The sequence below is a fragment of the Poecilia reticulata genome, chromosome 21, assembly GCF_904066995.2.
Source record: "Poecilia reticulata chromosome 21, P_reticulata-male-v2, whole genome shotgun sequence".
Classification (NCBI taxonomy): Eukaryota; Metazoa; Chordata; class Actinopteri; order Cyprinodontiformes; family Poeciliidae; genus Poecilia; species Poecilia reticulata.
Genome location: NC_088850.1, coordinates 2,563,812 through 2,589,955, shown reverse-complemented (window position 1 = coordinate 2,589,955; position 26,144 = coordinate 2,563,812). Strand labels below are relative to the sequence as shown.

The window sequence follows — 26,144 nt, the reverse complement described above, 5'->3', positions numbered from 1 at the left end:
ACAAAATTTGATTTTTTTTTTTTAACAAATAAAAATTCGTAAAGTGAGTTAATATGTTGCAGAAGCAACTTTTGCTTCAACTGGAGCTGCAAGTCTGACAGGGAAAGTTTTGATTTGCACATTTGGGAGGAAACATCAGAAGGCTTCATGTTCTGGTATAAAACCTAAATCAGATGTAATCACTAACTAGATGACCTCTGAAGGGAATTTCATCAAATTTGATTAAAAGAAGCTGAATACAAATGTACGTCACACTATGTATTTCTTTTATTTTAATTTTCCCCTTCATAATTGTGCTCAACCTTATATTTGTCAATCACATAAAATCCCAATAACATACAATATTCTTACATGTTACCTTATTATTTATCTTATCTAGATAAAGGTTGACTTGCATATTTTCTAGAGTAATTAATTTAAACCTGTTGAGGACAAAACAATACAAGAGGTGCAGGATGTTTATTCCTAACCATAAAGTACTTATGTTGTCTACAAAAAGCAATAAAATGATCAACTCAACTCACCTCTGTCCTTAACTTTATCCTAAATACCTTTGTCCCACTGCTGATTGCATGTGTCATAATCTACAGGAACACAATCCTTTTTATTTCTTGGAAAGTCGATTACAAACAACAACGACTTTCACAATTTGATTGTTGCAACGGGACACAGAACTGTCCGATCCCTTGATGCAGGCAATCAACCAAGAAATAAAGGGAATATTTAAAGATCATCTTTGTCATGTGGACCAACTGGACCCATTTACTTAGGAAGACCCTTTACCAAATTCAAACAGAAAATGTGACAAAACATACGCTTTTGGGAGTAAATGTCTTCAAACCCAAGACGTCTGAGAGAAGGAGGAAGCGTAATGCTACAGCAGTGTTTCTCCACCCTGGTCCTCAGGCCCCCCTGTCCTCCATGTTTTAGGTGTTTCCCTTCTGCCACACCTGAATTGTATCTCTGGGTGATTAACAGGCGTCTGCAGGACTTGATGGTCATGCAATCATTTGAATCAGCTGTTCTGGAAAAGAGGCACATCTAAAACATGCAGAGCAGGGGGAAGTGAGGACCAGGATGGAGAAACACTGACCTACTTCCTGTTTATCACAATCCTGTGTGATGTCAACATCTGACGAAATTATGCTTTGTGTACCCTAACTGATGAAGGATCTTTAACATTATTAATGACCCTTCAAAATTCAGATCAGCTGATAATTAACTCGGGCTGCACAGTGGCGCAGTTGGTAGAGCTGTTGCCTTGCAGCAAGAAGGTTCTGGGTTCGATTCTCGGCCCCGGTCTTTCTGCATAGAGTTTGCATGTTCTCCCTGTGCATACGTGGGTTTTCTCTGGGTACTCCGGTTTCCTCCCACAGTCCAAAAACATGACTGTCAGGTTAACTGGTCTCTCCAAATTGTCCCTAGGTGTGAGTGTGTGTGTGCATGGTTGTTTGTCCTGTGAGTCTCTGTGTTGCCCTGCGACAGACTGGCGACCTGTCCAGGGTGACCCCACCTCTCGCCCGAAACGTTAGCTGGAGAGGAACCAGCAACCCTCCCGAGCCCACTAAGGGACAAGGGTGCAAGAAAATGGCTGGATGGATGGATCATAATTAACTCCTACCAGTAGCAAGAAAGGGCCAAACTAAAGGGCAGGACCGGAGCACTGGTCATGGAGCAGGCCTGGACAAACCCTGATCTAGCAGACCAGATCCCAGGTTCAGACTGCAAAAGATGCTGCAGGTACCATCCAGCACAATCTCACAGTACTAGGAGGAAAGGAATACATGGAACGCCTTTACCAGGTGGCTGTGGGACTTCCTGTTACAAACAAACAAAATGGACAACCAACCAGACACTGTGGTCACTGACAAGCAGCAGAAGACAGTGATTGTGACTGAGGAGGCTGTGGAAGATGATGGAAACATCAGAAAGAGAGAGACTTGATCCTGCACGTAGACGGTACCACAGACTGAAGTCCTGTTTGTTTATGAGTGTTACGCAAACCTTGTTCTGTTATAAAACTGCTCTGCTGACTCATTTCAACACAGCAGTTTGCTCTCTTTAGTGAAAGCAGTTCAGCTTGTTCAACCCTCAACACAGTTTGCTTTAGCATCATGGGAATGTTGGATATTTTGCTCCAGGACTCCATTTCTCTCTCTCTGTTTCTGGGTCTTGTAGTTCTTCTGCTGGTTTATTTCACTGCTTCATCAATATTCAGCTCCCAATGGCACAAGAACGAGCCACCAGGACCCAAACCGCTTCCCTTCCTTGGGAATATGCTGCAGATTGACTTGAAGAAACCCTACAAAACATTCATGGAGGTGAGACTCTTGCAGTTATTTTTTAAACTACACTTTTCTTTTTTTAAACAAATGCTTTTTTTTTTCATTTTACAAGTTCTACAAGAAATATGGGCCAGTTTTCACTGTTCATCTGGGGCCTAAAAAAGTGGTGGTCCTGGCAGGATACAGGACGGTGAAGGAGGCGCTGGTTAACCACGACGACGTGTTTGGAGACAGAGATCAAATGCTGATTTTTCAGGAACTCAGTCAAGGACACGGTAATGACAGAAATGAGTAGGTTTTTAATACTCAGCACCTTTTTTCAGTTAATTAATAATCATATTCTTTGCCTAAGGCGTAGTCTGGAACAATGGAGATCCGTGGAAAGAAATGCGGCGCTTCTCTTTGACCAACCTACGAGACTTTGGGATGGGGAAGAAGGCCTGCGAGGATAAAATCATTGAAGAATCTCAACACCTCACTGAAGTGTTTAAAAGACAAAAAGGTAAAAAAAAAAAATCTCATTAATGACGTCAGGAGATGATGCATCAAAATATCTTCTAATTTCTTTCCCTGGATTCCAGGAAAGGCTTTTGATACAACCCAGTCCATCTGCTACGCCGTCTCTAACATCATCTGCTCCATGGTTTATGGCAGCAGATTTGAATATGATGATCCAGAGTTTACATCTATGGTGAACAGAATAACTAAAGGTGCAATCCTTTTCGGCTCTCCCTCAATTCAAGTAAGTTTTAACTTCAATATTTTAAACCAGTTTAACTCTGTAGAATATTTATTTGTTCTTAAGAAAACATTCTTCTCCATATCACAGGCCTACAATCTCTTCCCAACACTTTTCAAAAGGATTGCCAACAGAAAGATCATTTGGGAGATGAATACTGCCAATAAGAAACAAAACTCTGTCCTGTTCAGCCAGTTGAAAGAAACCCTCAACCCACAGATGTGCAGAGGATTAGTGGACGCCTTTCTGGTTCAGAAGCAGAAACTGGAGGTTAATAGATGGAGAAATTATCTGTAGTTAGGAAATTGTTTAAAGAATATGAAAAATATACCAACATTAACTTTGGCTCATCATTTCTAGTCATGCGATATTTGTTTGGGCATGTGTTTGTGCACAGGAAGCTGGAGTTATCAACAGTCAGTTCCATGATGACAACCTTTCCGCAACCGTCTTAAACCTGTTTGCTGCTGGTACTGAGACCACCTCCACTACGCTCAGGTGGAGTCTCCTGTTCATGGCCAAGTTCCCTCAGATACAAGGTAAAGGTCTCCACTCTCCACACGAACAAGCTGCTTCAACAGCAGATCACCACTGGAACCACACTGGGATTTCCTCTGAATGTAACCATTTGTTCTGTTTTCTCTCTCAAGACAAAGTTCAGGAGGAGCTGAGACGAGTCATAGGAGACCGTCAGGTTCAGGTGGCAGACAGGAAAAACCTTCCTTACACTGACGCCGTCATCCATGAAACCCAGAGGATGGCAAACATCACTCCAACGACACTTCCACACAAAACCACTCGGGACGTCACATTCCAGGGTCATTTTATCAAGAAGGTAGGACTGGGTGAAATACGTCCCTTCAGCTGGTCAGTTACTGCTTTCTGCTTTCAAACCCAAGAACGTTACCAGCTATTAAGCAACATAATTTATTTTGTGGAGCCATTTCACTGCTGTTGGTTGTGTATGTAATAATGACAGAGGAAGACTCTTAAAATGTTAGCCTGCAAGGTTTACACTCTATGCAGTCCTTTACAGTAGGGTTGTAGTGATACAATAATCTCACGATACGATACACGATATTCTGCTCACAATACGATATATATTGCAATATTCAGAAAAAGATACAACTCAATACACTTTTGCGATTTTCTGAAAGATTTTAGAGGGATAGAGTGATTTTGGTGACATTTTGTGACTGTTACAGACTTGGATTGAATTAATTTAACTGAAAACTGATTAAAAGCACCAACTACACAATACCTGGCTCTGGTTGGACACAGACTTAAAGTCGACAGCTGGACAAAATGAATCAAAGAAGTGATGAGAAAACATGTTTCTTTTAATTGAAACAGTACAAACTGTAGCTTACATGCATTTGTAAAGTAAATAAAGTGCACCAAGTACCTGCTCTGCATAGTTTGATACCTTTTTAACACTTAACATCTGAAGGAATCACTCTAAGCCTGATGACTGTATCACTCTCACGGCGAAGCAAGCAGTGAGTGAACAAGGTGACAGTTGGACGTTACGATACTTGCGGATGAATATCGATTTTTTTCTAGGAAAGAAAATATCGATGTATATCGCAAAATCTATATTATTACACAACCCTACTTTACAGTATAAATACTGTCCTAGTTAGTAATGTTTATTTCACCCTGTAATCTGCTGTGATTTCTCCAGGGAACCACAGTTTATCCTCTACTGATGTCTGTCCTCTGTGATGAGAGCGAATGGGAAAAACCTCACTCCTTTTACCCTCCACACTTCCTGGACAAAGAAGGAAAGTTTGTCAAGCGAGATGCCTTCATCCCATTTTCTGCAGGTTTGTAGGTTTATTAAAGCCTGTTCAGATTAAATATATTGATAAAATAACATACTAATATTATATTTGTCCCTCTCAGGTCGCAGGATTTGTCTTGGAGAGAGTCTGGCCAGGATGGAGCTCTTTATTTTCTTCTCCACCCTCCTGCAGCACTTCCGTTTCTGTCCTCCACCCGGAGTGTCAGAGGATGATTTGGACCTGACGCCGCAGACGGGCCTCACGCTCTCACCTTTACCTCATGAACTCTGTGCTGCTTCCCGCATGTGACCAAAATAAACATGTTCAATGTGTGGAGGCTGTCATACAAAGAAACTACATGAAATAAACATTTTATTTCTATGTGTAATGCTGGTGCTGGTCTTGGTATTTTCAAAACTGCCAATGGGAAATTTCAACACAACAAACCCTCTGATTCACAGCCGAAGTGAGAAAACGTCCACTTCCAGTGGATGACAATGACTTGTTGATGTCAGATAGAAAGAAAATAGTAGCACTTGATCAAACCAAAATATGCAGAATACTATGCACCATGAAACTGAGGCTACAATTCACACAAACATTGCCTGGTCTGGTGAGTTTTGATATTCAGACGGTTGCATCAGAGTGGATTCACACTGAGGCTCCATGGGGTCCAAACTGAGTCTGAATGTGATTCTGTCAAACAGTTTCTCAGGATCTCGGTGTGTAACTGCAAGGTCAGTGCTGGAACCTGGGATGGACACACCAACACAGAAACACACTCACACACACACATCAAGTGTTTTACCTATTCCTCACAAACAAAGCTTAAAAAGTGTTGCTAGTAAATGTTTCATGCCAAATGTTGGCACAATGTGTTACCTATCTAAGGTCAGAATATAACTTTGATTCTGTTTAATAAGTTAACCCTCCTGCTATGTTGTGGGTCAAACAGCAGGTCAATTTGACCCAGAACAGTATGTGTGTCTCAAGCTAAATTATAAAGATAACCTAATGAAAAAAAATTAAAAATGTTAAGTATAGTTTTTTTGAGTGTCTAGGTTTTGTTCAGTGGGCATAAAAAATGTGAATGCCATTTTTTTTGTCGCCATTGATCCTTTATTTGTAAGAAATAAAAAAAACATCATTGCACAAATATTGATTGAGATGGTTAGTATTAGAGTTAATATACAAAAATGTTTTGGAGGAATTTTTTGATTTCTGACGCTATTGCATGATAAAACACTCCCCGGGTCAAATTGACCCACGAACATTATTGCTGTACCTCAGAAACAAACATAACCGAGATGGAGAACGACTGAGCTGAAATCCTGTGAAACTTTCAGATACAAACAGACAAAATGGCCAACTAAACTGGCATTTTGATTGTTGATAAGCAGCAGAAAACATCAGGGAGTGATGTGGCAATGCTCAATGATAGAAACATCAGGAAAAAGCAACATGAGAAACTAGGGAAACTGGCAACAAACTAGAAAGAGCAGAGAGAGAGAGAGAGAGACAGACCTGATTCTCAATGTAAACATCACTGAAGACCAAAGTCCTGATGTTTCATGCTTGAAAAAACTGCTACTTTAGCTGCTGATTCATTTCAGCAGCTTAAACGAATCAGCAACACCCCAGTGTTGCTCTCTTTAGTGAAAGCAGTTTGACCCTCTACACGGTTTGCCTTAGCATCATGGGCATGTTGGATATTTTGCACCAGGACTCCATTTCTCTCTCTCTGTTTCTGGGTCTTGTAGTTCTTCTGCTGGTTTATTTCCCTGCCTCATCAATATTCAGCTCCCAATGCAACAAGAACGAGCCACCAGGACCCAAACCGCTTCCCTTCTTTGGGAATATGCTGCAGATTGACTTGAAGAAACCCTACAAAACATTCATGGAGGTGAGACTATGAAGGAATATTTTTGTCCACTAAATTCTTTTTCCTTAAACCATTTTTTTTTTCTTATACAAGTTTTCCAAGACATATGGCTCAGTTTTCACTGTGCATCTGGGGCCTAAAAAAGTGGTGGTCCTGGCAGGATACAGGACGGTGAAGGAGGCGCTGGTTAACCACGACGACGCGTTTGGAGACAGAGATGCACCACCAATTATGGAAGAACTTAACCAAGGACACGGTAGGAAAGGAAAACAGAACACAGCATAAGATTTAATCAAATGCCTTAGTTTGTGACAAACCTTCAAACTTCTTATTCTTTGATCTAAATATCCTAGGAGTGTTATGGAGCAACGGTGACACATGGAGAGAAATGCGACGGTTTTCTTTGAGCAACCTGAGGGACTTTGGCATGGGCAGAAAAGTGTGTGAGGACAAAATCACTGAGGAATGTCAGCAGCTGGTGGAAGTTATCAAAAATTATAAAGGTACAATTTGTGTCCCAAATTGGGTTCATGGTAGCTTCATTTGTACAAACAAATAAATTATTTTCTCTTTCTCTTGACCCAGGAAAACCTTTTGATTCAACCCAACCAATAACCTACGCCGTCTCTAACATCATCTGCTCCATGATTTATGGGAGCAGATTTGAATATGATGATCCAGCTTTTAGGCTCCTCTTCAGTTCAGGTTTGTATAAATTACCATTCAATTACCCAATAGAAAAAATATACAAGTTGTCTGATAATAACTTCACTGAATTTTCTCTTATAGTCTTGACTGTTGTAATATTGCAGAGTATATTATTATTATTACTACTGCTATTCAGGCGCGGAGCTATGGGCCCATGTGGGTACCCATGGGGGCCCGGGACTGGAGGTGCCAGGGAGGGAGGAATGGTTTCAGGTTCCTTTAATGTCTCATTATAGACGGAGAAAGTGCGCCCTCGCCTGTTCAGAAAGATGTATGTAATGTTAAAGTTACTGTCCCTCAATGGAATATATAGTAGTCAGTCCCAGTGACTGTTTGACTCACGGTTTAGCCAATGTGCTTCCTGGGTAAAAATGAACCGAGAAACGTGGCCCAAACCGCACCGTACCGCACCCCTCCCGCTCAACGGTTTCCAGCAGCGCAGGTGATACACGTGAGGGGCCCGATCATTGACCCCACCCCCCAGCCCGACGCTGACTTGTTCCGCTAGTGCTGCTATTGTTGTTTCAATCTTGTTTTTAATACGTTAATAATGTTTTTTTTATGAATTGTAATACATTATGCTGCTGTTAGGCTTGAATGTTTTCAATTCTCTTCTATTTTTTACCCTTATTAGTGCAAAATACAGGCATTTCCTTGCAAATGTGGGACCATTTAAATGGGATATAAGGCAGTATAATTTTCCTTGCATTGTTTCTATAGAGAAATAATGAATAAAAAACGAATTTATTTTTGTGCTATGCATGTTTTATTTTATACAGGCCTACAATCTGTTTCCATCAGTTTTCAAGTGGATTGCCAACAGAAGGGAGTCTTACAAAGTGGCGTCTGCTAACAGGAAACGAAACTCTGCCCTCTTCAGTCATTTGAAACAGACTCTCAACCCAGAGACGTGCAGAGGATTAGTGGACGCTTTTCTGGTTCACAAGCAAAAACTAGAGGTTAGGATTTTTCATTCTACTAACGTAAAATAACTTTATCAACTCAACTCTTCCTGCATTATATTCTAACTTGAAGGTCTTATTACCCAATCGGTAAAAACTGCACTACCACTTCCTACTTTTATTTAGTATTGAGGTGACTAAATAAAAACAAGCATAATCATTTACTGTGAAAAGTTAGTTCAATTCCTAAAGAAAGTATAGAAATGATTTGACCAGAATGTCTTCTTGGCCACTACAGTTCTATAAAAACATACAAACTAGTGTATCAGAATGTTAATAATAATTAGACTTCTTAACAGTTTGTTTAAATAACAGCTCTGTCCATGCTTAGGAAGCCGGGATGACCAACAATCATTTTCATGATAGCAACCTTTCTTTGACTGTCATGAATCTCATCGTCGCCGGTTCTGAGACAACGACCACAACGCTGAGGTGGGGTCTGCTGTTCATGGCCAAGTATCCACAAATACAAGGTAAGGATTTATTCTCAACTTATAGTAATAGCAAATTTCCAATAAGAATATAATCCACTCATGTAAGAAAAAGATAATGACTTAAAATCATTCTAATATTCTTTTTTGTGGTTCCTGTTTTACCTGTAAGACAAGGTTGAAGAAGAGCTGAGGGAAGTCGTAGGAGATCGTCAGGTTCAGCTGGCAGACAGGAGAAACCTGCCGTACACCAACGCTGTGATCCATGAAACACAGAGGATGGCAAATATTTTACCCATGTCGCTTCCTCACAGAACTACTAGAGACATTACGATTCAGGGGCATTTCATTAAAAAGGTCAGAGCAAAAAGAAATGGATTAGAAATACAGCTCAGTTAAAACAACAAACACATTTTGACAGATTTTAGGTGATAGACCACCACAGAATGGTGCATAATTGGAAAGTTGGTCTACATGTATTAGCTTCAACATACCTGTTGTATAATGGCTACTGGAAAAGACAAATGTATTGTTGTTGATTTGCCATCCAGACACCACTTGAGTTCTTGTTGGTTGTGCAGGAGGCTCCACTAATGCTTTTCTTCCAAAGATGTACAGTTGTATAACTGCGCATCTTGGGGGCGTGGCCAGCAGCAGCTTGTTTGGATTTAAAGTGACAGAGCCCTAAAACAGCTCACTCTGAAAGAAGCTCAGAACTGAGCAGAGTGAAATGTTATCTGAGAATGATTTGTGCAAAAGAGGTAATGAACATGTGTTGTATAGTTCATGGACGAATCCTAATCTGTTCCAGGAAGCATAATAGGTCTTTAAAGAAATAAGGGAAACAAGTTTCTTATAAGGTTTTCCAGACCATGTGGTTTTTTTGTTTTTAGGGTTTCACACATTCATAGATATTTTTGCTGACACCATGAAAATCTCAAGCTCAGTTTGTTTAACAGGGAACTACGGTCTACCCATTCCTGATGTCTGTCCTTTATGATGAAAGTGAGTGGGAGAAACCACACACCTTCCACCCTTCCCACTTTCTTGACAAAGATGGGAAGTTTGTGATGAAAGATGCCTTCATGCCGTTTTCTGCAGGTTTGTAAATTGAGCCTTTCCAGATTAGAGACAACATTTTCCTACAATGACCAGCGAATAGAGAATTAGTTTAATTTCTGCTTCAGGTCGCAGGGTTTGTCTGGGAGAAAGTCTGGCCCGGATGGAGCTCTTCATGTTTTTCACCAGCCTGCTGAAACACTTTTGTTTTTCTCCTGCACCCGGCGTTTCAGAGGAAGACCTGCAGCTGACTCCGGAAACTAACTTCTCTTTCTCCCCTTTGCCTCATCAGCTGTGCGCTATTCCACGTATGTGAAGAGGACAGCAGGTTCTGTATAGAAATAATCTGCTCTGCTGTTATAAAAAGTTAAGGCGATAAAAGTATCACTGAGTCACGTAGATAGATTAGAGACATCACGGGATTATTTGTGCTTGAATTCTCAACTCTGTAACAAGCAGATTATTTAGCAATGACTTTTTATCTTTGTCTTATAATTGTGTCTCCAAGTGACACTGACAAAAAGCATTTATTTTCCAGTAAAGCCTTTTCTTGTTTTTGTTTGTAGTGGTATAGAAATATACATGATTCTACACAAATAGTTTCCAGGTGAGAAGTTCCGGTTCTTAAAGTAAATAAGGAGCTGCGGCGTTCATTCAAACATGTCGTCTTTGTTCTCCCACTCTGTGACTTGCGTCCAGGGTCGCAACTACATATTATTCAGGTGGATGCGAAAACATAAATCGCCCCCCCGAAGGCAGGTACGTCAGGGTGAAGGAGCGTAGAAAACATACGCTCGCTCCTCCTCTTCCTCGTTCTGTGAGTGTGTGTGTTTGTGGATTGGCAGGTCCCCCACAGTTGGACCTGCCAATCGTTTCCCGGATTTCTGCACATTTGTTTTAAAGTTGGACTGCGGCGGCGTCATCCGCCTTCATTGAAGCGGTGTTTAGGGTGTGGCATGGCAAGAGGGCCACGCCTGGTCCTGATGCTTTAAATTTATATTGTCTATTGTTAATTAGTTTCTATTTCTTTACTTATTTTGTTTACAGCCCTTTTTGTTCTTTATTTAGTCGGGCTGATGTTGTTTTTCTTTTATTAGGTTTAAGATTGTTACTGGTTAACTGCTGAGGTGGTGACGGTGTCTTCCTCTTCTGCGTGCTGCGATTCTTGAGTTTGGGTCTCACTGCGTCTGGTGTGTTAAAGGTTTTTTTTTTTTTTTTGGTTTGCTCTGTTTGGTGGATGCCGTCCCTATAGCGCCCCCCTCTGGCCGGTAACTTCAGCTACTGCACTTCCTTTGTTTTCCTTTTGATTTCCTTTGTTTTACATTCTTAAAATGGCTTTAAAAAGAACATTTTAGATCGAATTTAATAAATGGTTTTTGTAAACTTTAAACTGTCTCAGATGTTTCAATTCTTGCATAACCGAACCTGTGTGCCTTAAACAACAGGTAATATTCTCTGGGTGAAATTCCCAGGGTGGCGTTGTTGAGAAATCTATTAAAACTAAAATTCCACAAAATCCATCTAGTGTCGCCACATTTTTATATTTATTTTTATTTCTATTTTTAATAAATTAACTGCACTGCTACTGGCAGGAACCAAATTTCTGTCTTACAGAAAACATTTGTGACTCGGTGAAACCAAACATTTAATTAATGTCCTGCCTACAAATCTGCAGTGAGTGTGTGAAGCTTTTATGTCGGCATGGAGCAAAAATCTCACATTTTTACTTTATAAAATAGATACACATCCAATCATGCAAATTAATTTAGTGACATTAAATATACATTTTTTTAACCTCCTCAGTAAACATAAAATGTTTAACCATTAAACTTTTTACACTGATCATAATCATGAATATGAAAGTTTGCTTGGAATAAAAAAAAACCCAATAATACAGATTTAAGAAATAATACGTCACGTTACTAAATAATGCTTTTCCAAACTTAATAATTTGGTAACTCAGAAGTTGTAAATGTTGCTTTTGCTTTATAGACCTGATGATTCAGTTTGTTGATGCGTCATATTAAATTACATCATCGCCACAACTGTTGTATGTACAAAAAAAAAGAAATGTAATAATAATCCTCTTATACAAAATATTTGGTTTGGTTGAACATGTGGATCTTACAGAAATGCATGTTAGAAAATACAGCAAAAATTAGCTCTATTTAATTTTTATGGACTGAAATCATCTTTCATGCATGAAAATAAAAAAAATCTAAAAGATTACAAACTTAAAGATAAGTATCTGAACGTAATAAATTCGCAAACCCTGGCTTCTTTCTAAGTGTTTCAACTACATACTGTTAACAGAAATATTAGAAAATGCTGCATCTGTCCACAGGGTGGCAGCTGAGAAACACCTCAGATCATAAACAGTCTAGGAAAATAAAAATAAATGTCTGTAAAATATGATAATAACAAAAGATGTCCTTCTATCTCTCTAAGTAGTTACATGTTACAGTCAACACCAGGAAATGAGCAAAAAACAAAGTAAAAAATTACCTGAGCATCAAAAACTACCAACATAAAGTTTCCTCTGTTTTTCTATTAGTTGAACTGTATTGATTTTTTCATCAAAGTTTCTCTGGTATAAAAACTTGCATCTCATCTGTATCCCTGTGATATTTTACAAATCAACAAATTCTGTCTCAAGTTAAAAAGTATCAACTGTAAAATGTGACCTAAAAGATCTGGATTCATTTACAAGGGATGGAAAAACGGTCTGCGCTAAATAAACATTCAAGAATATCAAAGTTTAGTGTAAAACTTTAACCTTTTTGAGCCATTAAACTTTGAACTAAATGAATTATTGTCAGCCAGTTCAGAACAGCTTAAACATGTTTGCATATAATGCAGCACAACATCCTCAGCCTGGATAGTTTCTTCCATTTTTTATTTTTTTTCATAACACAATATTAAAACTTGCACTTTAGGGCCAAATGTTGGATATATATAATTATGCAGTTTATAAGAACTGCAAAATAAGATTAAATTGCTCACTTTGAAGTTAAAAACTGTATAATGTTGCAACTTCAGGGATCATAAAATATCCCTGAAGTTGCAGGGATATTATCTTTTTATTTAAAAAAATAAAATATATTTTTTTCAGTCTGTGTCCAGTATGAGGATCACCAGAACCTTCATGGTTCTGGTGATCTATAACCACCAGAACCTTCAGGGTCTCAATACATTTTGTGAGGAAAGAGTCAAAATCACACTTGAGTAATTCATGTATGTTCTCCATGCAGGAGGCATTTTCAAGTTGTCTTTACCCAGAAAGACGTTTCCATAAAGTAATTGGAAAAGATATGTGCATGTGTGTTAAGCTTCAAAAAGTCTTCTTTTGGCTCATTTTGTTTTAGTTTCTTAAAATGCACAGCTTACTTTGGTTGTTTCTGACGTCTGATATGAAATACTGAAAATAAATTTTCTTGGGAAAAAACGTAATGTTCCAAACTTCCTGCTGTAAACCACATGCTCCACCTCCAGCTGCACATTGAACTTTGCTTCTATCAACCTCAAATATATGTCCTACAGAACAGCTGGTGCACAGCAGCAGATATTACACGTGTTGCAGTCATGGGAGCGATGGAGGTTTTTCTCCAGTCATTCAGCCCAGTTTCAGTTTTAGGGACTGTGGTTTTAATCCTCATTGGGTTTCACTTCATTCTCTCTAAATCCAGGCCTAAGGGCCACAGACAGGGACCACCAGGACCAAAACCCCTTCCCATCGTTGGCAACCTGCTACAGCTGGATGTCAAGAGACTTGACCAAGCATTCCTAAAGGTGAGGGACAACTGATCTCAACATTGTTCTCAACTATACTTCATACATTTTTGCAATTTACCTTCTTTTAAACTATTATATATTTTGTTTTTTTATCCATGCTTGCCCAGAACAAAAGAAAATTGGGCCACTGTTACACTAAAACCTGATTATGTTTAAGGACTTATATGCTGTGCAAATAAAAGTATTATGAAGGAAATAATTTCATCACAGAGGCATATTCTGGCTCAATTGAACCTGCTTATCAAACATTGCAGTTTATTTTATTATTCAAAGTTTTCCATCTAAGGAAACTGAGCAGATTGCATCAAGACATTAACTTTTCAGCAACCCGTCACACTGAGCATGCATGCAGTGACAGAGAAGAGGAAAACTCTCTTTAAACAGGTAGAAACCTCCAGCAGAACCAGAACCTGGGTCAGACAGGCTGGCCGGGCAGCGAGGCAGACTCTGTGGATCCTGCTCCATTCGTCACTGTGTTAGGGGGATGTCAGTCCTGCTGGTTGTAGGGTGCTGCAGGGGGTTGTAGTGAGAGAGTTACATCCCTTTTTGGGTGTGGGGCCACTGAGGTTCTGGTTGGCAGGGAAGTGAAAATAGAGCTGGGCTTGGTGTTGGTTGGGACTGGGGCGATGCTGTTGCCTTGCTGCTGCAGTGTGCTGTGTGGCGAGGGACAGGGTGCGGTGGGGGTCGTTTGGAGTGGGGACTGGCTATGGGGACCAGGTGTTCTCATCAGTTTTTTGGGTACTCCCCTGTCAATGGGTGATTCACAGGGTCTGTGTTTGGGGTCATGTGATTAATGTTTGTGAGCTGGAGTATTACCACAACCCCAATGTCTTCTTGCCATTTGGGGGCTGGGATATAGATCGGACCCTCTGGTCATGGTCGAGGCTGTGGATAAACCTGGGGCCTTGTGAGCCATTTGGGGTTGGGGCCGGTATTCTGGATCTCCAGGGGTCATTAGATTTTTGGATGACTCCTCCTAATTGTGGTGGCTGGCCCTTCTGCCAAGGTGCACACTGAGTTGATGTATCGTTTTTGATGTTTCTTCTTCAGCATTTTAGTTTTGTCTTAGCTATTTTACTGAACTCCTCCAGCACATAATATAATAAAATTTCCTTCATCTCTTTCATAATAGCTTTCAAAGACATATGGATCTGTGTTCACTGTCCACATGGGACCAAAGAAGATAGTGGTCCTGACAGGGTATAAGACGGTGAAAGAAGCATTTGTCAACTATGCTGAGGAGTTTGGAGAACGAGTAGCACCGACCGTGGCTAAAGAAGCAAACCTGCATCACGGTACAGAAGGTTTACAATGTTTCACATGTAGAGAAGTTAGTTTACTGACTTATCTTATTAAACTGTGTTAAACAGGTGTTGTATGGGCCAATGGAGACTCCTGGAAAGAAATGCGCCGCTTTGCTTTGACCAACCTGAAGGACTTTGGGATGGGAAAGAAAGTATGTGAGGAGAAAATCATTGAGGAATGTCACTTCCTCATCCAGAAGTTAGAGGAGTTTAAAGGTAACAGCAGAGAGGAAGAAGATATTTATTGAAGAAGAGCACATGTATTTATGTTTTTGATAAAGTGATTGAGTTTTGTGGCTCATATTGAGACGTTTTGTCCAATCTGTGTGCTACATATAATGGAAAAAGATGAGAGCATTTTCAATTTGTGGAATTAGTGCAAAAGTCTCACAGAGGAGTCAAGATTACTGGATATTTTCTACCTAATTCTATCAACAAGCATAGGAAAAAAAAGTATTCTACAGGAGAACTAAGGCACAAAAAGTGTTGAGTATTTTTTTTCTACTGTAGTTGGTTGAGAAGCTTTTATTTGTACTTTTTCAAATACTAATTTAGAATGACAAACTTTGTTCTTTAACCTGAGGCATTATAGTTAACTGCTGCTCAGAGCTATTTATTTGAGATCCAACTTCAAAGCAAGCAAACAATTCTCTTAATAGAATAGATGTTGGGTTCTGCAGAGGAGTGTTTTCTCTACATTCTCAGGGTGGCAGGCTGATGGGATCCAGCTGGTGCTCATCATCTCCAATCAGCAAGGGCCTTATATAGGAGCGGCTTCCCGGAAGAAGATGCCAGATGGTTCCGCTTCTACAGTGAACCAGCTCTGACCTCTCTCTGAGAGTCTGATCCACCTGGACTACCTGACCCTCGCTGTTCTGTTAGGCCTAGCCCCTGGATTCCTCCACAACCACCACCCTGCTGCTGCCTGTCCACCCTCAGTTACCTGCTGGAACTCCTCCACCTGGAAACCCCCTCACTGCCCCAACTGCTGTACCCTCCTCTGCTCATCTGAACCCTCAAACCGTAAGCCTTCACCAGGTTACACCATCATTCCTATCATTATTCCTCTGTGTAACCACTCACCCATTTCTCAGTTCCTCCTCTGGCCCGGTTCCTCCCTGCTGCCGCTGGTTTACACCTCTCCATCCTCCCCCCATTATTGTTCAATAAATCTGTTAAACTGAGTTTGGTGTCCGTAGTTGTTGCTCGCCTTCAAGTTCTGGTACTTCTCATTATGACAGAACCATCTGGCCAATCGGACTCTGCAGCACAACTACGGACCGCGCTTTCCGAACAGGGGGTCCTTTTGGGCAGGCACGATGCCACAATTAATGTTGTGGTGCAACAGCAGAACTCCATACTTCAGTATATTCATCAAATGGCTAATCAGATCCAGACTTTACAGAACAGGTCTCCTTCAGCCAACCCCACTCACGCTCTTTCTTCCGTTCCAGTCCCCACTCCTTCCACTACTTCAGCTGCGTCTGCACCACCCCTGTGCCGTGAGGTCAGCACACCACTCCTGAACACTACTCAGGTGACCTAGAGAGAAGCAAGGGTTTTCTGCTTCAATGTGCATTACCTTTTCGCCGGTCCCCACACTCATTTCCCGATGATGCCAGCAAGATTTCTTTTATTGTTGAGTTACTAAGAGATTGAGCACTTAGATGGGCCGAGACAGTAGTTGATGAAGAGAACCTCATATATTATTCCTATGAGGAATTTATCGAGCTCTTCAAACATTTTGTCCCAAGCTTGATGAGGAAGCTGCCTCAAAAAGAATCTGGAATTTAAGACAAGGAAATAGATCAGTGGCTGATTTTGCCATTGATTTTCGCACTCTTGGAGCTGAATCAGGTTGGAATGAACCAGCTCTTAAAGGAGCTTTCCAACATGCCCTGAATGACAAATTGAAAGATGAGCTGGCATGCCGAGATGAACCTGACTCTCTTGACGAGCCAAGTAACCTGGCCATCAAGATTGATAACAGAATTAGAGATAGAGCCCAGCCCTCAAATACCCGGCCACCTCTGCCTCCTATTAGGAGTCCTGACTCGCCCAGGCCTCCAATCCAGAACCCACCAGAACCCATGCAGTTAGGCCAAGCCCGGCTAAGTTCAGAGGAACGGCAGCACCATTTATCCTCAGGTTGTTGTCTTTACTGCGGCTCCCCTCAACATTACATCTCCTCCTGTCCGGTTTGCCCAAAGGTCCTGGCCCGCCAGTAGGTCTGGGGGTCCAGGCGGGCAGATCTAAAGAGAATGATTACCTCTGGCTAAGTCTTCCTGCTGTTCTCACTATCCAGCATGATTCCTACCCATTCCAAGCCTTGGTTGACTCAGGATCTGAGCAAAATCTCATACACCCTGATCTAGTTGCACAATATCAGATTCCTGTCCATCATTACCTTCCCCTCTACAGGTGGCTGCCTTGGATGGTAGTCCTATGGCCAATATTACCCACCAAACTGACCCAGTTTCTCTCCTCGTCTCTGGCAATCACCAAGAGCTCATTCAATGCTTTGTGTTTCCCACTAAGGGTGCCCCTTTGTTCTTGGGTTTTCCTGGCTCTTCAAACACAACCCCCACATTAACTGGGCCGATGCTCGCATTGACTCATGGAGTCCTTTTTGTCTCAACCATTGCCTGCCGTCTGCTAAGCCATCTCTACCTTCAGAGCTTCCGCCCATAGGTAAAGCTGATCTAACTCATGTCCCTAAAGAATACCATGACCTCCACCGCGTATTCAGTTAAGATCTCGCCCAATCTCTCCCGCCTCATCGCCCCTATGACTACTGTATAGACCTTTTTCCTGGAGCCCCACTTCCTTCCAGCAGTTTGTTTAATATCTCCAAGCAGGAGAGACAGACTATGGAACAGTACATAAATGACTCACTTAAAGCAGGTCTCATTCGTCACTCTTCTTCCCCCCTCGGTGCAAGATTCTTTTTTGTGTCTAAAAAAGATGAGACTCTCCGGCTATGTATCGATTATAGAGGACTCAACCAAATCACTGTAAAGAATAAATATTCTCTCCCTCTCTTGTCCTCAGTTTTTGAACCAGTTCACCAAGCCTCCATCTTCTCTAAGCTCGACCTGCGCAACGCCTACCACCCCATTCACATTCGAGAAGGCAACGAATGAAAAACTGCATTCAAAACCCATATTGGTCACTTTGAGTACTTGATCATGCCCTTTGGTCTTTGCAACGCCCCTGCCACTTTCCAGAACCTGGTTAATGATGTTCTTCGGGACTTTCTCAATGTTTTTGTTTTTGTCTACCTTAACGATATTCTCATCTTTTCCAACAGCCTGGATGAACACCGCAAGCATGTCAGGTTGGTCCTCCAAAGGTTGTTGGAGAACTGGCTCTTCGTCAAGGCTGAGAAGTGTCAATTCCATGTTCCTTCCATAACCTTCCTCGGCTATGTATTTGACGGTGGACAGGTGAAGACGGACCTGGCTAAGATCAAGGCGATAGAGGAGTGGCCTGTTCCGAAGTCCAGAAAGCAACTCCAGCGCTTTCTGGGGTTTGCTAACTTTTACCGCCGTTTTATCAGGAACTTCAGTGTTATCGCAACTCCTCTCACTACTCTGAGTTCCACCAAACAACTTTTCATATGGACCCCGGATGCAAATCTGGCTTTTGATGAGCTAAAAAAAAGGTTTGTGGATGCTCCAATTCTTATTCACCCTGACCCTTCTGCTCAATTCACAGTTGAAGTTGATGCATCTGAAACTGGTGTGGGGGCCATCCTGTCCCAGCGTTCCTCCAGAGACGGCAAGCTCCATCTGTGTGCCTTTTTCTCAAAGAAGTTTACTACTACTGAGAGCAGGTATGACATTGATGACCGAGAGCTTCTGGCCATAAAGCTGGCTCTTGAGGAGTGGAGACACTGGCTTGAGGGTACAGAGCTCCCGGTCATCATCTGGACGGACCATAAGAATCTGTCGTATCTGCAGTCTGCTAAATGCCTGAACCCACGGCAGTATCGTTGGCCCCTCTTCTTCTCCCGCTTCAACTTCAACGTCACCTACTGCCCTGGTTCTAAGAACACTAAGCCAGATTCCCTCTCCAGACTCCACTCCCCAGATGATCCTTCTGAGGCCGCTGGAGCCATCCTCCCAGCCACCTGCACCATTAGGTCACTCACCTGGGACTTGGAAAGAGCCATCCAGGAGGCATTGACCACTGATCCACACCCAGGAAAAGGTCCCCCTAACCGCCAGTATGTCCCGACCTCCATCCGAGCTCGTGCCATCCAGTGGGCACACTCATCAGGTTTCTCTGGCCATCCTGGTATAAGCCGTACTATTGGCTTTCTTCGTCGATACTTCTGGTGGCCTTCACTTAATAAAGATGTCATTGAATATGTGTCTGCCTGTTATACTTGTGCTAGAAACAAGACCTCGCACCGCCCACCTTCTGGTCTCTTACAACCACTGTCCATTCCTAGCCGTCCCTGGTCCCACATTTCTCTAGATTTTGTCACTGGTCTCCCCACATCCAAACAGAAGAGTGTCATCCTCACTATTATAGATCGTTTTTCTAAGGCTTGTCATCTGGTTGCCCTCACCAAACTCCCATCGGCCGCCGAGACCGTCAAACTTCTTTTCCGCCATGTTTTTCGCCTTCATGGCATCCCCATGGAGATCGTCTCTGATAGGGGGCCTCAGTTTACTTCTCAGGTCTGGCAGGACTTCTGTTCTGTGCTCAGCCTTGCTTGTCTTCAGGGTTCCATCCACAAACCAATGGACAGTGCGAGCGTCTTAACCAAGAACTAGAGAACACCCTGCGCTGTTTATGTGCCTCCAATCCCACCTCATGGAGTGTACACTTACCATGGCTGGAGTACGCCCATAACGCGCACATCTCTTCCGCATCTGGTTTATCACCATTTGAGGCCTCACAAGGGTTTCAGCCATCCCTTCCACCTGAGTCCTTCCCAGACACGGTCATTCCATCAGTCAGGCATCACATACAGAACTGTCAGCGTATTTGGAACCTGACTAAGGCTGCACTTCAAAGAACGTCTGCCCAAAATAAGCATCTCGCAGATAGGAAGAGAGTTCCTGCCCCCACTTTCTCACCTGGCCAAAGAGTTTGGCTATCATCTAAAAACTTTCCACTAAAATCATGTTCCCGCAAGTTATCTCCCAGGTTTCTGGATCCATTCATTGTTGAAACCATCATTAGCCCATCTGCAGTCCGTCGTAAGTTGCCTTCTCATCTCCGTGTCCATTAAGTGTTTCATGTGTCTCAGATCAAGCCCTACATCTCAAGTCCTTTGTGCCTTTCTTCCAAAACCCCTCCGTCCGTCGCATTGTGGATGTGCGTTCTCGTGGATGGGGTAGGCAATACCTGATTGACTGGGAGGGATATGGCCCAGAAGAGCGGTCCTGGGTCCCACGGTCCTTTATACTAGACCGATCCCTTATATCTTCTTTTGAACGTTCCACTGTGTCTTCTTCAGGCCGGCCGCCAGGAGGCGTCCGTTGAGTGAGGGGGGGGGGTAATGTTGGGTTCTGCAGGGGTGTTTTCTCTACATTCTCAGGGTGGCAGGCTGATGGGATCCAGCTGGTGCTCATCATCTCCAATCAGCAAGGGCTTTAAATAGGAGCGGCTTCCCAGAAGAAGATGCCAGATGGTTCTGCTTCTACAGCAGAACCAGCTGGTTAGCTCTGACCTCTCTCTGAGAGTCTGATCCACCTGGACTACCTGACCCTCACTGTTCTGTTAGGCCTAGCCCCTGGATTCCTCCACAACCACCACCCTGCTGCTGCCTGTCCACCCTCAGTTACTTGCTGGAACTCCTCCATCTGGAAACCCTCTCACTGCCCCAACTGCTGTACCCTCCTCTGCTCATCTGAACCCTCAAACCGTAAGCCTTCACCAGGTTACACCATCATTCCTGTCATTATTCCTCTGTCTAACCACTCAAATATTTCTCAGTTCCTCCTCTGACCCGGTTCCTCCCTGCTGCCGCTGGTTTACACCTCTCCATCCTCCCCCCATTATTGTTCAATAAATCTGTTAAACCGAGTTTGGTGTCCGTAGTTGTTGCTCGCCTTTGAGTCCTGGTACCTCTCATTATGACAATAGAATTATTAACTCTAACTCAATTCGAGTTAATAAAGTGTTGAATAATGCTTTTCTGGTTTCTTTGTTACAGGTGAAGCTTTTGATTTGTCCCAACATATAAACTATGCAGTTTGTAATATAATCTGCTCCATGGTCTACGGCAAAAGATTTGAATATGATGATCCAGAGTTTAATACCATTGTAAATCGAACAGCCCAAGCCATGCAACTGTTGGGCACACCAGCAATAAAGGTGTGATTGGACTGTTTAAAAGCATAAAATCTGTTAACATTGAACTGAACAAAAGACCTAGAGAAGTCACAGTTTATGTTCTGTTCACCATCAGCTGTACAACATGTTCCCAAAGATTGGCAAACTGGTGTTTTCAGCCAGAAAGAAAATGAGCGATATATTCGCTGCCAATAAACAACATCATCTGATGCTGCTGAACCGTTTGAAAGAGACCCTCAGTCCACAGATATGCAGAGGAGTTGCAGACGCTTTCCTCATCCGTCAACAGCAACACAAGGTCAGAATGACTGTAAATCCCACAATGCACTGCATTAATCTACTTTCAGCTTCAACCGGAAGATGGTGTGTTTCAGGGAGGAAACTGACCATGGGCAGGTTAAAACCTAGGAGAACAGTGGATCTCTGCTTGCACTCGTCATTCGTTAGGGCAACTTGGAGGACAAAGGGCGTTATCCTCTCACCCCATTTCCTCTGCTGGCAGAGAGAGAGAGTCACTATTTGTTTAGGAGCATAAAGGAGAGACATAAAGGTTACGGTTTTGTTTATCCAGTATCTATAATCCTGGCCGAAGGAATAAACCCGGTTCTTGGTTTTATTTAGAATTCTGCAGAAGGAACCTTGGAATTACAGGTACCCCAAGAATGCTGATTACTGACTGCCAGATCTCAGAAGGGAGAAAAGGTATCAGCTTTTTCAGCTCAGAGAAGTACATGAATACTGGCCACTGACCAGCAAAATGCCACTGATGCTGAGCTAAGAGGACATCCCAACCGTCCACGATGACCTGTGCTAACCATGCTTAGCTACCTGAGCTAAAAGCAGGTTGCAGTTGTTTTAGCCTCCAGCCTCTAATAGAAAACAATCTCAAGGTCAAGCACTGTAGCCCATTTGAAAACAGAGCTGATGTGCTTCAAAGCTAATGTGTGCTAGTTGACAACACTCTGCAACAGTTGGTCAGGCTCCTGGATTTACAGATACTTATTCCTCATCTTGTTTTATTTGTTACTTGTTTGTAAATTAGAACTTTCCCTATAATTAATAGAGCATATGAACATTAACACAGATTAAGGAACAGAATTTTCCCCTTTCTTCTTTTGTGCTGTTAATAATTGTTTTGTGCTTGTTTTATAACTTTGTTGACACTATCATATTTTGAGCACACAAACTGTCAATACGCCCTCACTGGGTTTTTGGATGATTTTCTGAGAACCAGCTGATCTTCTGCAGGAATCTGGGATTACAGACAGTCACTACCACAATGACAACCTGCTGGTGACGATTATGAACCTATTTAGTGGTGGAACTGATACATCATCAAGTACACTGAGATGGGCATTCCTGTATATGGCCAAATATCCAAAAATACAAGGTCAGGAATGTCTACTTCTGGATTTTGTATCAAATGGACATTAAGCAGAAGTACTTTGGTTTCTGCAGACAGTAATTATTGTGTCATTGTCATTTACTGACTTTGATCTTTCAGACCAGGTCCAGCAGGAGCTGAGGAATGTGATTGGAAGTCGCCAGGTTCAGGTTGAGGACAGACAGAACCTGCCTTTTACAGACGCCGTCATCCACGAGACACAGAGACTGGCCAACATTCTTCCTTTGGCTGTTTCTCACAGAACCAGCCAAGACATCACGTTTCATGGTTATTTTATTGAGAAGGTAGGAATGTACACTGGAGGGTGAACTATTATGAACTTAATTTTGGAGGACTTTGCCAGCTTGACTGGTGAGATCAAATTTACATATGAGGCACATTTCAGCAACAAGGAAATAAAACAAACAAGACAAAAAATTTTGTATCAAAAAATGATGACGGGTTGAAAACGACTTGTCTTTGTCTTCCTGCGTATATGCTCTTTAGTTCCCTGTTACTTTGTTTTGTCATCCCACATGTTCCCTTGAGTTCTGTCACTGTTGATCTGCTCCACATTGACTGACTTTATCCATAAGTTTCTATATTGATCTTTATTAAATATTGCACCATCAGACTACTGCTGTCCTCTCTGGATTTTTGGTCCATGTCACCTTTGACCTGCTTTTGGCACAGGATGCTTTTTTTTATTCGCGGTGCAGAAAAAGTTTGATGTAAATAATTTTCCTCCAGATTTTTCAAGGCAGAATCTGTCAGGTTTGAAGAGATGATTACACAGTCAGAACATTCAACTCCCCCTACACTGGGATATTGATCAGTCTCTTCACCATCTTCAGATAAAAAATCCAGCTCAGGAGGAAGATGGTTAGATCTTGCAGATTAATTCTTGTTGATGTTTGAAGTTCAGGTTTACCTCATTAATTCCTGTTGGATATGGAAGTGAAGCAAAAGGGTTTGGGGGAGATTAATTGACTTTGTTGGCAGGTATGTTGTCAATCAATTTGTATTTTGGATCAGTGGTAAGGTGGTCTCATTTCCATGTGTTCAAAAATCCATTAAACTGAAAATGTTTCATGTAAATGATGACTGATTTGTGTTTTTTAGGGAACTCCAGTAACTGCTGTTTTAACGTCCGTCCTGCAAGATGAGAGCCAATGGGAGAAACCAAATGTCTTTTATCCCGGCAACTTCCTCAGCAAAGATGGGAAGTTCCTCAAGCGAGACGCCTTCATGCCTTTTTCAGCAGGTTAGCCTGGTTGTTTTATATAGATCCGTACTCTACAGGCATTGGCTGAGGATCTGTTTCTAATAGGTCGCAGGGTTTGTCTTGGAGAGAGTCTGGCCAGAATGGAACTTTTCATCTTCTTCACCACGCTCCTGCAGCACTTCAGATTTTCTCCTCCACCTGGAGTTACAGAGGAAGAACTTGATTTAACTCCACGAGTTGGTAATATTCTGAGCCCTCAACCTCACACGCTGTGTGTTACACCTTTAAATTAAGGTGGGGCCTATATGTGGAAAAATTTTTACTTTATACCTAACAGGAATCAAAGTAAATGTCCTAAAATAGAGAAAATTTGTTTTTAATGTGAAATCTTTACTTCACAAATATCCATTATCAATCACCATCACCATGTATTCAGATTTCTTGTATCTTCATCAAGTCAAAATTATTGTTTGTGGAGCTAAGCTACCTTTAAATGACATTTTGTGCTTTGAAATGAATGATGGTTATGTTGGACCTCCAGCATTGTACGAATCAAACTGCAGGAGTACAGGGCATAACTGCTGAATCAACAGTCCTCTGCATTTAAAACAAGGTGATTCCATCAGTAGGAAGAGGAGGAGTTTCAGGAAAGATAGTTTGTGATGGAAAACTTAAAACTCTGGAGCCAAGACAAACACGCCCTCTTTGCAGCACTGCTGCATCAGGACAGGATCTCTCTTTCATCTGTCGTTCGTTTGGGCCACATCAGCGATACAACCTGAAACCTCCTGCTGGCAGAGAAAAGGTCTGCTCCTTGCCCTTTGGATTGAAAACCATCCATGGGACTGCATTGTATCTGCCCAGCCAAAGAAATAAACCTGATTTTATTCAGAATTCTGTAGAAGGAATCATGTAATTACAGATTCCCTAAGATTACCATCAACAAATTTCTTACTTCAATGCATCTATCACTGCAGTAATTGATAAATAGACTAAGAATCAGTTCTACAGGAGGTCATGGATATCCATTTCAGTCAAACTATAGAGCATTGCTTCATCAAAAATAAAGTTGTGTCTTTGCACTGTGAGATAGTACTTAGAATATACACAGTGTCAATTAGTCTGAATTAATCTTCATTCATTCATTTAGAGCTGACTGGCTTTAGCAACAAAACTCATCAGTTCAATCCTTGGTCTTTAAGTATTCATACAAATTACTATATATCTTTCTATGGGTTATTTCAGCTTTTATTCCTTCGATATTTCTCATATGGTTCTTTGAAAAATACATGGCATATTTTGGTGCAAGGAAATCTGTGTCAGTAAAAACTAATTAACACTCTTCAAATGTATTTGTCTGAACAGATGGTTGCTTGATTTTGTGAGTTTATAGTAAAATTCAAAACAAAAAGGTTAATGAATGAATGAATGTTTTGCAAAGTAAACTGAAGCATGTCTGTTCATGTAATTAAAATCTTTTCATTTCAGAGAAGAGGACGTCTTTCCCAATCTGTTTTTTCAGTCTGACCTGCCAAGAACAACATACTTCTCCTCGTATATTTAATCTAGGCCAAGTTGTTCTTTTAGGTCCAGTAGATCAAACATTAGTGAGAGAATCTGTTTAGATGGTTGCATAAGAGCTTTACTAAGAAATGATGAAATGCCTAAGATGTACAGTGATATCTATTAAAATTTAATAGTGAGTAATGTCTGTCTGTTTTTATTACATATTATGTCTGTTTTTATTACATGTTAAGCCTTTCATTCATCTGAACTCAATCTAGTACAATGTGCTCCTTGGTCAAAGAGACTTTAAAGGCGAGCTTTACAGTCATTATTTCATTGTTTCATAGTTTCTCATAATATTCCATGACATATTTAAACAAATTAATTCATCATCTCAAACGCAGTCAAGTGCAGAAAGGAGACATTGAATACTGCATTTAAGGAAGATATATGTTTGGATTTAATGGAACTAGAAGATTATAAACGATTAAAAAAAATAAATATTACTTTTCAAACTATACCACTTATTCTATTTTACCCCAAGGGGGCAGCAAAGATAATTTACTTATGAACCGTGAACTCTTTGTTTCAACACATGCTGCTGATTCCAACAAAAATATTAGAAAATGCAGCTTCTGTCCACAGTCCACAGATCATAAAATGTCTAAAGAAAATACAATTGTTTTTAGCAGATTATAGGCATGTACGGAAAACGTTTTGTTAATACTCTAAGCAGTTGCATGCTGTAATCTGCATCAGTGAGATGAGTTC

General features: G+C 41.5%; 1 protein-coding gene, 1 long non-coding RNA gene and 1 pseudogene across 3 annotated transcripts; all 3 read left to right on the top strand.

The window, feature by feature from the left end:
- The first annotated feature begins 2,032 nt into the window (after positions 1 to 2,032).
- LOC103457298 (cytochrome P450 2K1-like) lies at positions 2,033 to 5,196 on the top strand. The gene is made up of 9 exons (XM_017302072.2): positions 2,033 to 2,321; positions 2,398 to 2,560; positions 2,638 to 2,787; positions 2,867 to 3,027; positions 3,115 to 3,294; positions 3,422 to 3,563; positions 3,675 to 3,859; positions 4,709 to 4,850; positions 4,930 to 5,196. Exons 1-9 carry the CDS (start codon positions 2,115 to 2,117, stop codon positions 5,115 to 5,117), a joined length of 1,518 nt encoding a protein of 505 aa, XP_017157561.1. The 5' UTR covers positions 2,033 to 2,114; the 3' UTR covers positions 5,118 to 5,196.
- A 1,017-nt stretch (positions 5,197 to 6,213) lies between these two features.
- Positions 6,214 to 24,567, top strand: LOC103457195 (cytochrome P450 2K1-like; annotated as a pseudogene). The gene is made up of 14 exons (XR_014085538.1): positions 6,214 to 6,711; positions 6,784 to 6,946; positions 7,044 to 7,193; positions 7,276 to 7,389; positions 8,119 to 8,357; positions 13,460 to 13,639; positions 14,775 to 14,937; positions 15,013 to 15,162; positions 21,119 to 21,279; positions 21,374 to 21,556; positions 22,507 to 22,648; positions 22,763 to 22,947; positions 23,765 to 23,906; positions 23,973 to 24,567. The product of XR_014085538.1 is annotated as a cytochrome P450 2K1-like (transcript).
- Positions 15,178 to 16,130, top strand: LOC145549691 (uncharacterized). The gene is made up of 2 exons (XR_014085539.1): positions 15,178 to 15,969; positions 16,041 to 16,130. It is a non-coding gene; the product is annotated as an uncharacterized LOC145549691 (long non-coding RNA).
- Positions 24,568 to 26,144: the final 1,577 nt, after the last annotated feature.